This window comes from Neltuma alba, unplaced genomic scaffold (assembly GCF_004799145.2).
Source record: "Neltuma alba isolate B1F8T4 unplaced genomic scaffold, ASM479914v2 tig00012286_pilon, whole genome shotgun sequence".
Classification (NCBI taxonomy): domain Eukaryota; kingdom Viridiplantae; phylum Streptophyta; class Magnoliopsida; order Fabales; family Fabaceae; genus Neltuma; species Neltuma alba.
Genome location: NW_021636807.1, coordinates 8,937 through 26,295, shown reverse-complemented (window position 1 = coordinate 26,295; position 17,359 = coordinate 8,937). Strand labels below are relative to the sequence as shown.

General features: G+C 36.2%; 1 protein-coding gene and 1 pseudogene across 1 annotated transcript; both read left to right on the top strand.

Moving 5' to 3' along the window:
• The first annotated feature begins 269 nt into the window (after nucleotides 1-269).
• LOC114725877 (probable leucine-rich repeat receptor-like protein kinase At1g68400) lies at nucleotides 270-16,620 on the top strand (annotated as a pseudogene).
• LOC114725890 (rust resistance kinase Lr10-like) lies at nucleotides 7,126-8,070 on the top strand. Its single transcript, XM_028912456.1, has one exon. The coding sequence runs from the start codon at nucleotides 7,141-7,143 to the stop codon at nucleotides 8,068-8,070; it is 930 nt and encodes a 309-aa protein (XP_028768289.1). The 5' UTR covers nucleotides 7,126-7,140.
• Nucleotides 16,621-17,359: the final 739 nt, after the last annotated feature.

Below are 17,359 nucleotides of genomic sequence, written 5' to 3'. Positions count from 1 at the left end.
AGCAATTGACTTTTTTGGAAAAGTGAAAAGTCAATAAAACACGCTTTTCTCAAGAAAAAAACCCTTGACATTGGTCAGTCATTTAGTTTTATTACTGCTAAACCACTACACGTTCCATTTAATTACACAATTTGACACTACAATAGTCTAGTCGTTCCTGCGTCTAATCTAACTGCCCTTCTCATCACTCAAACGACAAACCTACTTTGCTAATTCGTTTCGCGAGCCCCGTTTTGGGCTTGCTCTGTCTCTGCATCTCGATTGCAACAATGGCGGCACCCCTTTACTTGGCTACCTTCTTCTCTTCACTTTTCCACCTTCTTCTTCTTGTTCAGAGCTCTAAAAACCCAGACTTGGAAGCTCTCCTGGCTTTCAAAACTTCTTCAGACACGTTCAACAAGCTCTCAACTTGGAACTCCAGTGCTGATCCTTGTACTTCTTGGTCCGGCCATAACAGAGTCTCGCGTCTAAAATTCTCGAAGACCTCGATCTCCTAGATTCTTTCGAACATTTCACTTCTTTAACTCAGCATCGAGTTCTGAGCCTGAAGCCAAACCGCCTCTCCGGTCCCATTCCGAGTTTCTCCAATTTCACGGCCCTGAAACTTTTGTATCTCTCTTACAATGAGTTTTCCGTCTCTTTGGGGAGCTCCGATGCAGAAATGTGCCAACTTTGCGGCGGAACCCAGCAAACCTGGATCTGAAGGAGCCATTGCGTCGCCATTAACGCCGCGAAGCAACCCAAGAACACCAACTATATCGTCCACACCGAGCTCAATGCCTGCAAATGAAGCAACACCTCCCAGAAAATCCAATTCATCAGCAAAAATAAGCCCTATTGCTCTCATCGCCATTATTCTTGGCGACAATGTGGTTCTCGCAGCGGTCTCCCTTCTGCTGTACTGCTACTTCTGGCAAAACTACGCTGCGAAATTGAAAGAAGGAAAAGGTTCGAAGCTAATGGAGAGCGAGAAAATCGTGTATTCATCGAGTCCGTATCCGGTTCAATCGGGTTTTTAGAGGGGCCGGATGGTGTTCTTCGAAGGGGTGAAGAAATTCGAGCTAGAGGATTTGCTTCGAGCTTCAGCGGAAATGCTGGGAAAAAGGTGGGTTCGGCACGGCGTACAAGGCGGTTCTGGATGACGGAAGTGTCGTCGCCGTCAAGAGGCTCAAAGAAGCTCAGATTGGAGGGAAGAAAGAGTTCGAGCAACACATGGAAATTCTGGGAAGACTGAGACATCCAAACATTGTTAATCTGAGAGCTTACAATTTTGCCAGAGACGAGAAGTTGCTGGTATCTGATTACATGCCAAAAGGAAGCTTGTTCTGGCTTCTTCATGGTACGTCAATTTCAGGATATGGATGTAGGGGAGTTTATTGTTTCAATACCGTATGTCAAAAAAGTGAAGGTATCATTATTGGGAGATAATATCTTCTACTTTCAAGCTTTCATTCTTAAGCCTGTGCATGCTGTTTAGGTCTGTCTTCAGGATGAAACCTGACACCGTTCCTATATTATAGCTGTCAAATGCTGGTGGGAGGCTTATAATTGCTTCTGATGGCATCTGGGATGCTCTGTCCTCAGAAATGGCTGCAAAATATTGTCGGGGTTTGCATGCTGAACTTGCTGCTAGGCAGGTTGTGAAGGTAACGTGCTTCAAAATGCTTTCTGCTAATTTTTATTAAGCCAATATTTCTTTTAGCCTGAGGTTTGACTTAAGATTCATTTTGAACATATCTAACGTTTGTGCTCATATTCATATATGCTTCAGTCTGTAATTACTTCCCTTGTCATTCAGGAAGCATTAAGGACGAGGTTTAAGGGATGATACAACTTGCATAGTAGTTGACATAATTCCTCCTGATAATGGATTGCCACCGCCTACTCCCCACAAAAAGCAGAGTAAACTGAGAGCTTTATTATTCAGGAAGAAATCCAGTGATTCTGCTAGTAAGCTATCAAAGAGGCTTGCAGCTGTTAATATAGTAGAGGAATTGTTTGAAGAAGGATCAGCAATGCTCGCTAAAAGGTAATCTCACATTCTTTGAGGCAAAAGTTTTAATTTTTGGAGGGATCATACAAATCTCATGGCAATGACCTGCATCATGGTTTCCTTCTTTGAACATTTGTTTGAAATTTGATATAAGGAAAAAGAAGAGAGACAGATGAAATGGAAGAGGATGATCTTTTAAGAGGAACAATGAGAGAGAGAGAGAGAGTGGAAGTCACCCCAATTTTTGAGCAGTTTTGAATGAGAGCTGTATTTTAGATGTGATTTTAAGATGCAGATTATAAACTTTTGAAGTAGAAAACTTGCAGGGGCCTTTAGAGATTTGAGCTTTATCTTCTCTCTTTTATAGGGCCTCATATTTTTATCACTGAACCGTGCATACTCTTGTAAGCCGAAGCATGTTACGGTTGATGCATAATTGAGTATTGAGTACATCTTATAGAACGCTGTTGCCTCTAAAATTCATGGGTTGTTGTTCCACTTAGTCCTACTTTGGATTCTATTCCTGTTATAGCTCTGCAACTTGCAAGTTAATCTCAGATCTCAGAATGTTCTGAAATTGCAATTTGATGAGAGTATTATGATTTTATTTGCCCGACAACTACGCTTGACTATTTTTGTCTAATTTTTCCGGGTAGATGTTCATCACATGATTGACTGGTCTGAAAACTATTCCTCCACGAATTACATTTTCATTATACGACCTACTAGTAAACGCTTAAATAACTTCAATTAGGTTTTGTTTGTTGTTCACTGACTCTTTTTATATATCTTCTTTTTTCAAGCACATCGTTTTCATTGTTATTTCATAAATATGATTCATGGATATTTGAGCAAATGTTGCAGATTAGGGAATGAAGGGAATTCAGGGGAATCAACATCTGGGATTTTTGTGGGCGCAGTGTGCCAGAAGTGCTTCAAGTGAAGGCATATCTGTTCATGCCGGCTCCATTTTGTCTACCACCTCTAGGCCTTGGCAAGGCCCTTTTCTTTGTGCTGATTGTTGCAACAAGAAGGACGCTATGGAAGGCAAGCGTCCTAGTGGAATTAGAGTCTCGTAGCTTTTTCTTCACCTATTCATTCTCATTTCCCCCCGTTTTTCTTGTAGTCATGATTTTTATAGGTCAAATAATTGCTTAGATCCCACTATTAGGTAGTGACAGATGTATATGTAATATTCTCAAGTTATGATAAAAATGAGCGTCGCTTTTAACTCACAAATCAATCCGATTGTTCTACTATTCCACCAAACGTTGCGCTACTTCAGCCCACCCACAAGATCCATTCTTTGATTAATTCCCTCCAAAACCCAACACGCATACCCTATTACACTCAAATTAAGTACAGATATGCATACATAAGGATATAAAGGCTATTGATATACCTCTGCTACAAAATATTGAATAACACAACAATTACAGAGGACACTGCTAAAAATGAGAACATGGATCTACGATTTCGAAACAACAGTTAATAAGTTAAACACAGTGCTTAAATATATACCATGTATACACACAAGCTCGTCAAAAATTTTTCCCTCCTTTCCTCTCTACTATTTCCCTCATATCAAACGCACTGAGCATAATTATTTCTTCACTCAAAATCAAAACCTGACCCAAAGTTCTCTCTTCCATCCTTCTCCGGTATTTTCTTATTCATCCACTCACAACTTTTGAACTGCTTTCTCATACCTTCCATCATTACTACTTTCTTTTGCTCCTCTACTTTTTGTCTTATCTGATTTTTGATCTGGAAGTTGACCTTTATACTAGTATATTTTTAGGAGAAACCTCTACAATGAGCCAATGACTATTATGTTTCAGATACCAGTTGAAAACTGGTTAGAGATTCCCGTCGTATACAATGCATGGCCTTCTGTTATCTACTTAACTATGGATCACAGGTTTGAAAGTACACTTATTTGAAAGATATACTCTTAAAAGCCTAAATCATTATTAAACTTAAAATAACATTCTAGGTCCCCTATTCTCCATCAGGCACACAAGAAAGGACTGATTATTAGTGTCCTTTCTATTGAGAATGCAAGTAGTTTGAGCTTCAAGTCTTGAAATGAACTGAAATTGCAATTATTTAAGAGTGTCAAAAAATGTAATGAATTGAGGATTTCAAAACCTGACCAACTATAGTGTACTTATTCAACATGTGTTTTCATCAAATACCATAATTTTTTGTGGTTTTCAATGCGGAACCAAATACAATTAGTTAAACTTTGATTCTTGAAGTACAAAAAATAAAAGTTGGCAGTGCTTGTTCTTGGGTTGTAAAATCTACAAGATCAAGACAATACAGCTCACATCTGATTTGATCGTGTCTATTAAGAGAACCTCCCTAGTGTATTTTAACTTGAGATTATAAGATGCAACTCAAAATACCTATTAACATGAACGAGGAAGAAACTTGGAGAACTAAGGACCTATCGGAAGATTTTACAAGCAAAAAGTGAGATTTTGGTAGACAGATAGGTAAAAAGCAAAGCATGCCGGCAATGATTAATTATAATTTTCTAACATCGTCTGTTTTTGTTGCACAAAAAGAGACAATTTTGCGAGGTTACATATTTATAGTCTCATGAATCCATATTTGGTAAGCATTGCGTCCATTTATTACGCTATTTTCGCGGCATGCAGCATAACTAGTTCAAACAAAATTTAATTTCCTTATTCACCCCAAAAAAAAGAATTTAATTTCCTTGTCAACGATTTTGTTATCCGTAATTTTCTTAAGTTTAGTCCCCTCCTAACACGTTTAACCGGTCTTCGTCTTTAATTTCCAAGTCAACACTCATTGCAATAGAGCCCTCCATTAATTTTAGTCTCCACTTATGTTCTGGTGGTGACTAATGTGCAATCACGGCATGGAGAGCCACGACCGGGTCAGAACAACGTATTTTTTTGAAGTCTGGTCCTTCACTAAGCGCACAAACACAGAAAACCTTCCACCGTTTACACACTGAAGTCTGAAGGAAAAAAGAAGTATCATCCTAGAGCGGAATGTCACCCCATGTTTACACGTTATTCAATCTGAACTGAACCTTCCGCTCTTGTTTTGCCTGCCGCCTATTTTCTTTTAGGTCTCTTTCATAAAGTCTTGCGTGGTAATTTACCAAGTCAGCCTGCACCATCAAACGGTTCAAATGGGAACTGTGGACTATATACCGTTATTAAATGAAGCTCTTGTTGGAGACCTTCATTGTTTTGCTCGAAAGTTACTGAATTATGGCTGTGGTTCTTGAGTTTTGTTTCCTCTTGATTTCTCAACTTTTACTTCTTTCAGTTGGGTATGGAAATGCAAGTCCTGTTAAGTGTCCTGGATCTTTTAATTGTAGAGGACTTGGAATCCTCCAGTTCCCTTTCACCAATCCAGAATTCCCGGACTGTGGCTTAATGGTTGTTCATAACTGTGATGCTTCAAATAAACCGGCTGAACTAGAGAAGAATGGATCAAGATCATTCTTGCAGCTTAACGGTGTCTTTCTGCGGCAAAATATGATTACAGTTTTTGACCAAGATCTACACAATCGTTTGCAATCCAATGGTTCTTGTGAAGCCTTCAACAACAATATCTCATTTCCTGCAAGCTCTCCTTTGATTTCTTTTGATATTAAATACAACATAACCCTGTTTAAATGCAATCACAAATTCAATGTTAGCACCCCCACTGGTTTTATTAAACATCGCTGTGCAAACTTCGATATCTATCATTACCCCCAAGTCTCTGATCTTCAACCTCACCAAAAAAGCCGTTTCTCATCATGTTCAAATTTTGTGCTTCCAAAAAAAGACCTGCCTGATAGCACTGACCTTCAATCGTTCTTATCTGCTCAAATGACTCTGGAGCTACGAATATCTGATGCTTGTAATCAGAGCCACAACAGCGGAGGCCGGTGTCAACTTGACAGGAACAATAACTTCTACCGCGCCAGAGGAGGTATATTCTTTCGAAGTGGTGATTTTTTTTTTTAAAAAAAAACGTAGACAATTATGCAACGAGCTAAATTATGTCTTGAGTTTGATGTTAGTCACTTTTTTTTTTTCCCCTTCTTCCGAGCTCAAGTGATTCTCTTGTTTTCTACGACAAAACTTGACTTCGCAATCTTCAAAAACAATAATTACGGACGAAATTTAATACCGGATTTTGCAAATTCTGTCACAAAAGTTTAAAAAAAAAAACCGTCACTAGCTGATTAGTTGTGGAATTTGGTCGCTAAACCGATTTATGACCGAAATTTTATGACTAATTTATTACTCTTTTTTTTTGTCGTTCATTTATTTGATATCCTCGGCTTCATATGTTCAAAAATAGAGTTTTTATTTTCTTTTATTCGTTTTCGTCAAATTCAATTTTATATCAAATATGTTTGCAATTTTTTATGAGTCTCTTATCATTGTGACTTCATTTTCAAAGATAAAAGATGACACCATGTTTCTGGCAGAATAAAGATGTGATTTTTTTTTTTGTGTGATTATACAAATATATCCAACATAATTTCTCTATTTTTCTGACATAAAAATAGAATTATTTTCTGAAGGCCAACTAATTATTTTTATGTTGACTTCTGCTTAATTCTTGCTTTGATTGCAGAGCGTAAGGGAAAAATTTTCAAGGTGGTACTTGGACTAGGTAATTTACACAATCATTTTGTTCATTTCACGTTTATAACTTTTAAATTTTAAACTTACATCCATCCGTTTTGAGTTTCATCTTCTTTTTTATCTATTTAATTTCCATCAATTTATCACTTTTAGAAAATAATTCACAACAAAGATTTTTCTCTCTTTTTGATCAGGTCATAAAACAAGTAGTCTATCTAATCAGTTTACCACTTACAAACATAGCGGAAAGAGTCTTTATGGAAACAATAGGATAGCTAATCAGTATTTTTGTTACTTATTCATGTCATAAAATTTTGCATAATCTTACCTCTTCTAATCTTATTAATCACAGTTTCTGCTGCTATAATAGTGGGAGTTTTTGTTCTTATAATCTACTTGTTTAGAAGGATATTATTCCTGAAAAACAAATCTAAAACTCATCAAGATTTTGAGGCCTTTCTAAAGAGTCATGGATCTCTGGCAACAAAAAGATATAGCTACTCGGAGATAAAGAAAATGACCAGTTGTTTCAAAGAAAAATTAGGGCAAGGAGGCTATGGAAGTGTTTTCAAAGGGAAGTTAATGGACAAATCTCTAGTTGCTGTGAAGCTTTTGAACGAAACAAAAGGTAATGGAGAGGAATTCATCAATGAGGTAGCAAGTATAAGCAAGACTTCTCATGTTAACATCGTCGCTCTTTTAGGATTTTGTTTAGAAGGGTCCAAGAAGGCACTTATTTATGAGTTTATGGCTAATAGGTCATTAGAGAAGTTCATCTTTGAAAATGAAGCAAACCTCCTTAATGGTAATCTCCAACTGAGCTGTGAAATATTGCACCAAATTGCAATAGGTGTTGCACGAGGACTAGAGTATTTGCATAGAGGGTGTAACACTCGGATATTGCATTTTGACATAAAACCTCACAATATTTTGTTGGATGAGAACTTTAGCCCAAAGATCTCAGACTTCGGACTAGCTAAAATATGCCTAAGAAATGAGAGTGTTGTATCCATGACAGGTGCTAGAGGAACCATAGGATATATTGCTCCCGAGGTAGTTTCTAGGAATTTTGGAGTTGTCTCTCAAAAGTCAGATGTTTATAGCTTTGGGATGATGATTTTTGAAATGGTTGGGGGAAGAAGGAATGTCAATGTGAATGTTGATAATAGTAGTGAAATATATTTTCCTCACTGGATTTACAAGCGTCTAGAATTGAATGAAGACCTTGCGCTGAGGAGCATTAGAATTGAAGGTGACAAAGAGAGGATAAGACAGATGGTGATAACTAGCTTATGGTGCATACAAACTAACCCTTCAAACCGTCCAATGATGAGTAAAGTGGTAGAGATGCTTGAAGGCAGAGTTGAGACCTTGCAAGTTCCACCAAAACCTTACTTATCATCTCCTTCAACATCACCGCGTTCTTCTTCTTCCTCAACTCACTGACTAAAAACTATGGGGCATTTTCATTAAGTCATGATTACTCAAAGGCCCATATGTTTTAGATTCTATGCGCGCTTGTTATTTCCTTACAAGACTTTGCTAATGCATTGAATTTTTGCCATGTATAGACAACAAGAACATTGTAATACTTGTGGACTTGTATTGTGGCCTTTTCTGTCTATATTGTTAATTTATGTCATTCCTTGGTAATGTCTCTGTGAATGGTTAGTTTCTGATGAGATCTCTACCATTGGGCTTTGCCATTTGATGCTTGATACTCTGTCTAGGCCTCAAATGCTTCTATTTCTGTGCATGCTTCTTATTTTCTGGAGTTATGATTTGCAAATAAGATCTCTGCTTACCTGTAGATGCTGTCATGTATTGATATCAGGAACGTGGTAATGCTTTTAGAATTGTATTTTGTTAACTTCTCTCTTTACTATGAAAATTCTATCAATGTTGCCTATTAAGAAAAAGAAACAAACAAATGGAGATGTCTAAAGTGTGGCAATGTAAATATTCTACAATTCTCCGAAACTTTCAATTTGAAAATGTTCTGCTATGGCAACATATTTCCCCAATCTTTGATGTCTATTTCCATGTCCATACAATTGACTATATAGAAGTAGTGAAATACCCAAGATGGATAACTTTCAGATTTTGACTAAATTTTTGCTACAAACTGAAAAATTGACTACTTAGAAATAGTGAATATACCAAGTTGAATTGTAATATGAAGACGTCCAGTTGGAAAATAAGAGTAACCTAGTTGGAAAATTTTAATTAAGTTCCACGCTTATACTAGTTTTTTGGCTATGTCAAGGGTTGGTTGGAATACATAAAGATTCAGTTGAAAAATAAAGGTAATCTAGTTGGAAAAGTTTGCGCTCTAGCTAGACTTGGACTGAATTTTAACAATAAACTAAAATTATGACTATTTTCTACTTTGCAAGTATTGTTAGTGTAGCTTTTTAGTTCCAATGGCTGTATGCTTTAATTGTAGTTTTACATTCCAACTGTGGGCCACGCGTAAGTTGCTGAATATATAAAAATAAATAAAAAAAATTCAAAGGAGGCTTGGGAATACAAAGGGATTCAGTTGGAAAATAACTCCATTGAAAAATATTAAGCTCTAAAGACTAAATGTTTGCTATAAAATGATATAATGGCTGTTGAAAATATCATATGTGAGTTGAGAATAGTGGATTTTCAGTTGGAAATTAAACATAACCCGCTTTAAAATTTCAAGTATTAAAACTCAAGTGTAAAAACGTGAATGAAATTAGTAAATATAAATCAAAGCATTTCTAATCGAGTTATTAAGAGTTTTAAGTAGTTTACTGGGTTTTTTTCCTGCTTATTTTCCTATTTTATGATTTTTCAACTTATCCTCCATCATTTCAAACTATTTTTTGTAATATTTCCAACTAACGCTTCAACTTTTACTACTAATATAGACAACCAGATCTGGCATTTGATATATATAAGAGCCAGTTGATTAATTTGAGAAGATTAAGGAAGTAAGTTGAGTTAGTTATTTGTCCTAAATAGGTGTTGTCTTTCCTAAAATCTTCTTGCTAATCAAGTGCACTAACTAGAACTACAATTATTAGAAGGACTATCTTGAAAAAAATTGAGTAAGTATGAGAGATAAAGTGGATTGGGGTCTTATATTTAGAACCAAAATAAAAGTCAAATAGGGTCTTATATTAAGAATCGGAGATAGTACAATGAAGACAACTTTTACATATGGTATGTAAAATGGATTTTTTTTTCTAGGCCCAAGTATCATCCTATTAGAGGTGATTATGTTCAAAGTATTATTAGGCACTAAATATGAGCAGTTCTCCTAACAAAAATTTAAACCTTAATTTAGCACATTGTGATATATTAACTGCTTTTGCTATACACGTACTCAATCCTGTTAGTTGGTTGTACAGTGAATTTCAAAGGTTATTGTTATTACATCTCATATGTGGGGAACATTTGTAACATGGGCCGAGTAATATCGGGGTTTGAGGTAATTCACAAATAAGAAGAAATTCCCGGTTGAAGCTGTGACAGATAGAAGTTTCACTCTCTTTGCTGTTCATTGGAATGTTGAACAAGTCACAAGACTCCAAAACAAAGACGGTGGCTTAACAAATGCGTGCGAGAAGCTTTTAAAGGGGAATTGGAAAACTTCGTGTGACTTAACAAAGACGTTGACTTAAATGCGCGTGTGATGCTATCAAATACTCCTCCAGTCTTTAATATAAGACCCATTTAACTAATTTGATTAGATTAAGAAAGTTAGGTAAGTTAGTTAATTATAAAAAATGTGATATGTTTTTCCTAAAACACCATAACCATCTTTCTTAATACTCCATCTCCCTCTTCTACTTGATTAGGTTGAGGAAGTGTCCATAGGAGTAATTTAGAGAAAATTGATAAATATGAGAAATTGGTCTTATATTTAGGATCAAAACCAACTCAACAATTGGGTCCTATATTAAGGACAGGAGGAGTATTAAAATTAAGTGAAAAGAAATTAAAATAAACAAAACAAAGTTTCATCAAATTAATTTAAGCAGATGTTAAAAGACCAACTTAGAATCACCAATCCCTTACTAGCTTTTTAAACTTTTTTTCACTAAATTGATTAGCTTTCATATTAAATTTGATCTAGAGTATAACTAGCTATAAGTGCCTATCGGTCCACTTATAAGTGTCTTTTAAATTAATTATGTAATCTCTTACACAATTACCTAAGAGGCTAAACAATTTGATCTCACTCATTAACAATTATACGGGACAATTAGGTATATTTTTATCCTAATCACAAATTAAATTAACATCTAATCCCATATTACTTAATCTAAGAGCTTAATTAAAATTCCATTTGTCAAAAAAAATTTTAATTTTCAAATTCACAGTTAATGGTGATCAGTCATTAAATGGACAATAAAAAACAAAATTAAGTAACCACAATTTAAGACTAAACATCCTTAATTCAGTAAAAACAAAGCTTAATCCACTAATAACTTCATAGTTTCTCTTGACTGTAAAAAGAAAATTAGCTACACATGATTTTAAATATAATCATGTCAGGAACAATAATTCCAGATTCAAAATCATGGTAGAAATAGAAAGAAATATTGGAAACAAAACACTGTTTAAAGCTCCTATCGCAGCTCGTGCTTCTCTGATCAAAACCAGTCGACTCCTAACTCTAACGAAGAAGAAGATCACGGTCGATGAACCAGATTCGGCCTCTCCCAATGTCTGCCTCCTCCCTCTCTCGCTCACTGAACCAGTCGAACCCAAAGAACAAGAGAAGATGACGTCCAGTCTCCTTACGATGAACAGTGTCGGCCTTCTCCTCCTGCAGAAACCGTCGGCCACCGCCAGAGGTAGAATATCCAGTCGCGCCTCCCCCTCTATGAATCCCCCTCTTTCTCTCAACCCTTCGCTGCTACCTTTCCCCAAAAACGCCGCGTCCTAGAAACGCTGTCGTTCCGTTTTAAATTCCCAAAGTCAAATTTTAATTTTCCTTTCTCCAAACGGTGCTCCTGTGCCTCTTCCAAATTCAAAAACTTCATTCTCCTCACCTAAAGAAAATGACGTCACCTATGCTAAAGGTCAAAGAAAAGGAATTCATAAAAATAAATGGAAGAAACAAAACAAAATACTAATAACTTAAATATTTTTCTTTTGTTTCAGAACCACTTTTTATTACTTATTTATATCTTAAACTAAACGATTTCTATTTTGATTTAAAGCTATGATACTCACACTAAATCCCCCAATTAATGCCCCAAATTGATTTCTCAAATTAACTCTTAGAAATCACTGAAAAGTAATTGATAACTCTTCAAAATATACTCAAAATATTCTTCAAAAATATTCCAAATGAAGATTTAACAAATGCGCGTGACTTGACAAATTAGTATATATAAACAAAGCTTTTAAATCGCCAGCCATTTACCTAGTCAACTGTGTATGAAGAAGTTCGAGTAGGAGATATATAATGGGAGGACAGTTCAATCATAATTAGAGTTTTCTTGCTGGGTATGGAAATGTAGGAAGCATGACAAGTGTGGACAATCCGGGAGTCTCCACTTCCCTTTGCTTTGCAACACTGGATTTATCACTATACATACATATATATATATGGTTGTGATGATCCTTTTTCATTTAAAACGATTATACTGCAGAAGAATGGAAAATCATCATTACTGCGTACAAATGTCGTTCATCAGCAGGAGAATCTTTACCTGATTGCTCAATTCTTCAGCTTCCTTGTAAGAACCTGACATATACCACAGATTTTCATCACCATTCTTATGCTGTGAAATGGATACTGAAGTGCAATTATCTGATGATTGTGACGAGTGTCACTACCAGAAGGGAGGCCACTGTCCAGCTGACAACAACACACTAACTTCTATGGAAATAATCGGATAGCTAATCAGTATCTATGCCACTCATTAATGCCCAGGGTTTTGCGTAATCCCATCTCTTCTAATCTTATTAACATCTTACGCAGGTATAATATATACAGTAGGAGTTTTTGTTCTTATAATACTAAAATGTCCCATTGCTCTGAAGATTTTGAGCAAATTAAACAAGAGGTAAGGAAGAGGAATTCTGCATGGTTAAATATTTATTTTTTCATGCGTCCATATTTAATTTGATAATCATTCCATGCAATTATGACGCTATTTTTGCAGCACGCAGCATATGTATTTCAAACATGACCAAGAAAACAATCCAGTTGAAACAAAATTTAATTTCCTTGTCAAAAATTTTGTTACCCGTAGTTTTCAAAAGTTTGAGCCCCTCCTAACACGTTTGACCAGTCTTCGCTTTTCATTTTAAAGTCAACATTCACTGCAATGAAGTCCTCCACTATTCTTAGTCCCCGCTTAATCTTCTGGTGGTAACTAACGGTCCTTCACTAAGCACAGAAACACAGATAAATCTTCCACCAAGCTAAGTAGCCATTGAAGTTCGAAGGAAAAGAAGTATCATCTGACAGAGAAATGTCACCCCGTGTTTCCATCTTGTTCATTCTGAACCTTCTGTTCTTGTTCGGAAATGTTGTGGGTTCTTTGAACCCAAGGTTCCAAGCTTGCGAGCCCAAAACCTGCGGAAATGGGCAAAACATAACCTTCCCCTTTCATATCAAAGGTAAACAAGATCCCTCCTGTGGATTGCCTCATTTCGGCCTTGTCTGTGCTTCCAATGGCTTCCCAATGCTCAATCTCTCCCATACTTTTTACATTGTCGATGAAATTTTCTACAATAATCACTCTCTTCGGGTCTCCAACCCTAGCTTCCAACTCTCCAATTCCACGAACTGTTTCTCCCCCTCCACCAACCTCACCACCAGCATAAGGTTTACTTTGGCTCCGAACCAGAAGGAGGTGCTGCTGTTCTTCGGTTGTGACTTACCGTCGCTGGCGGAGGAGATGAAAGCAAACGTATTGGGTTGCTTTGAAGGGAACAGAACGAGGTGGGTGTTGGGTATGGCGGTGAATGACGAGGAAAAGAAGTTGAAGTATGCGAAGGATAATTGCAGAGACGGGTCGACGATGAGGACGGTGGTGGAGAATGTGGAAGGAGGGATAAGAGAGGCTTTGAGAAGAGGATTCTTGTTAAAGCAAAGGAATTGGACGGTGAGCGGGTGCGACGCATGCCAGAGCAGTGGAGGGAGGTGCGGCTTCGACTTCGATGCTAACGGCTTCAGGTGCTTTTGCCGCACTAGCGATCAGCTTGCCGGATGTTCTTCTGGAGGTTTGCTCTCTATAACGATACAAAGTGATTAATCTTTTGCGACATTTAAGACGTGTTTGGATAGAATCAAAATCATAATTTTAAAAATATTTTTACAGTATACTAAATAAGTTTATCTCAATTTACAGAAAAGCACTTTTCAGAAACACTTTTGATGTTCTCCAAATACCCTCTTAATAGTATTTGTTTTCTAAAGATGCCTTTTGTTGAAAAAGGAGAGAAAACCTTTAAAAAAAAAAAAAGTGGGAGAGAATGCTTCTTTTTTCCCGGTTGATAAATTAATTAAAGACAAAAATTAAAAACTCTTACTCAGTTTTAAGTTTTTTAAATAAAAACATTAGTTAAAGACAAAAATTAAAAGCTTACTCAATTTTAAGTTTTTTAAATAAAAATATTTTTTTTATTTCGATGATGTATTAAAAAGTGATTTATATATGAGAAAATATATTTATAATTTGATCAGATTTTGAATTAGGTCCTTATAGTTTTTTTTATTGAATTTTTGTAGTTAATTCTGTTAAATTCACAAGTCCTTCCATCACTAATGTTGCAAACACCGCTAACCCACAATGGTAGTGCTAATGAAAGTGGCCATAAGAGTTCACCAAAAAATTGCGATTGGACAATGCTAAATGCCAATCCTCACTATACTCTGTCTTGGCGTAATTGAACTTATAACAGCATAGAAGCAGCGTGCCCATGTTGATGAAGAGTAGGATCAATCAAAGAAGCAGTCCTTCTTCACTCCTTCTACATTTAATCAAGCTCATCATGGTTAGCTCTAACAGATGAGAGAAAAAGGTGATAGAGAAAGAGACACAAACTTGGGAGAGGGGAGAGAGAGCACACTACTAGATCATCCTCTGCCATTGTGAATTAATGATGTTTGCAACATTAGTGACAGAAGGACTTATAAGTTTAACAAAATTAACTACAAGAATTCAATAAAAATAAAATAAAATTATAAGGACCTAATTCAAAATCTGATCAAACTATAAGGACCTGCAAGTATATTTTCCCTTTTTATATAAAATTGAGATCTCTCCTTTTTCTTTCTTTGTTTTTTCCTTTTAACCTTGACAAGTAGTTTATCGAAAAAGAAAATGAAAAAAACATCGTCATTAAGGGGTCGAAGTTTGGATCTTTCGGTGCACAAATATAAATTATAACCAACGTTAAGATTTTAATTGGGTTCATCCTGATTCCTAGCTTATTCCTTTTCTCCTTGGCCCTAGCTTTTAGGATCCTAACTTTCAAGTTTGTAAGTATTCTCCGCGTGTGTCAAGTGTTAACTATAATTTCCTTTTTCAGTTGGCAAGGAATCACGGAGGTCGGTGGTTATAGCTGCTACAGGTGATACATTGTATTTGATTAACATTAATTTACTATTATTATCGCATCAACTGAAAACATCAGCCCTGAGGTCTCATAACTGTTCTCACGATGATGGATGACCGAAAATATACTAAAACTGATCATGAAATTAGAATTTAACATGAATAGAGTGAGAGAGATGTTAATCTGTAAGCTTTTTATATATGATAAACATGGTTGAAAGAAGAAAGAATCCTTACGGAAACAATGTGATAGTTAAGCAGTATTTATGTTAGTCATTGACGGCTACAAAATTTTGGATAATCTCATCTCCTATTGATCACAGTTTCTGCAGTTGCAATAATGGGAGTTTTTGTCCCTATAGTCTACTTCTTTAAGAGGGCTATGTTTTCTGACAAAATCACTATATTCTGGAACAACAAATCTCAAGCTCATCAAGATTTTGAGGCCTTTTTAAAGAGCCACAAATCACTTGCTGCAAACAGATATACCTACTCGGAGATAAAGAAAATGACCAATTGTTTCCAAGAAAAATTAGGGCAAGGAGGCTATGGAAGTGTGTTCAAAGGGAAGTTACATGATGAGTGTCTAGTTGCTGTGAAGGTTTTGAATGAAACAAAAAGTAATGGGGAGGAATTCCTCAATGAGGTAGCAAGTATAAGCAAGACTTCCCATGTTAACATTGTCACTCTTCTGGGACTTTGTTTTGAAGGACCAAAGAAGGCACTTGTTTATGAGTTTATGGCTAATGGATCGTTAGAGAAGTTCATCTTTGAAAATGAAGCCAACCTCCTTAATGGTAACCTCCAATTGAGCTGTGAAATATTGCATCAAATTGCAGTGGGTGTTGCACGAGGACTAGAGTACTTGCATAGAGGATGTAATGCTCGGATATTGCATTTTGACATAAAACCTCACAACATTTTGTTGGATGAGAACTTTTGCCCGAAGATCTCTGATTTTGGATTAGCAAAAATATGTCCTAGAAATGAAAGTGCTGTATCCATGTGGGGTGCCAGAGGAACTATCGGATATATTGCTCCTGAGGTAATTTCTAGAAATTTTGGTGTCGTGTCTCACAAATCAGATGTTTATAGTTTTGGGATGATGGTTTTAGAAATGATTGGAGGAAGAAGGAATGTTAATGTCAATGTTAACAATACTAGTGAAATATATTTTCCTCATTGGATTTACAAGCGTCTAGAATTCAATGAAGACCTAGCACTGAGGAGCATTAGAAATGAAACTGACCAAGAGAGGATAAGACAGATGGTTATAACAAGCTTATGGTGCATACAAACTAACCCTTCAAACCGTCCAGTGATGAATAAAGTGGTGGAGATGCTTGAGGGCAGAGTTGGGACCTTGCAGGTCCCACCTAAGCCTGACTTATCATCTCCTTCAAGATCACCGTGCTCTTTCTCTTCATCAACTCACTGATTCCATAGTTTTAATTTTGTCCTATGGGGCAGTTTCATTAAGGCCTGATACTCCAAGACCCATGTGTTTATGTTTCTGTTTGTGCTTGTTATTTTCTAATAAGACCCTGCTAACGCACTGAGACAGCAAGAAAATGGTAACTGTTAATTTACATCATTGCTTGGTAACTTTTCCGTGCACGCTTGTTATTTTCTGAAGTTATCAATTGCAAATTAGATCTCTGCTTGCCTGTAGAAGCTGTCATGTATTGACATCAAGAACGTGGTAATGCTTTTAGACTTGTATTATGTTAACTTCTCTCTTTACCGTAAAAATTCCATCAATGTTGCCTGCTAAGAAGAGAAACAAACAAACGGAGATGTCTTAAGTATGACAATGTAAAAGTTCAGCAGTTCACCGAAGCTTTCTATTTAAAAATGTTTTGCTATGGCAACTTGTTTATCCAATCTTTGCAGTCCATTTCCAAATCCATGCAATAGTCTTAGACTCGGCTATAATAACCAAAGATTTTCAGTGTTTTCTTGCGCTCATCTTATGGCAATATTTCTATCTTGCATCATTTCTTTTTTGGATATACACTTTCTTTTTATCATTTCCACATTCTTATTTACAGGAACAGAGACAAACAAACAGAATGAATGACACCAATTTTGAGGAAGTTGAATCTATGTTTGATTTTAAGATACATATGAACTTCCAAAATATCTTCGTTAACACTTAAGCACAATGCTATGAAATA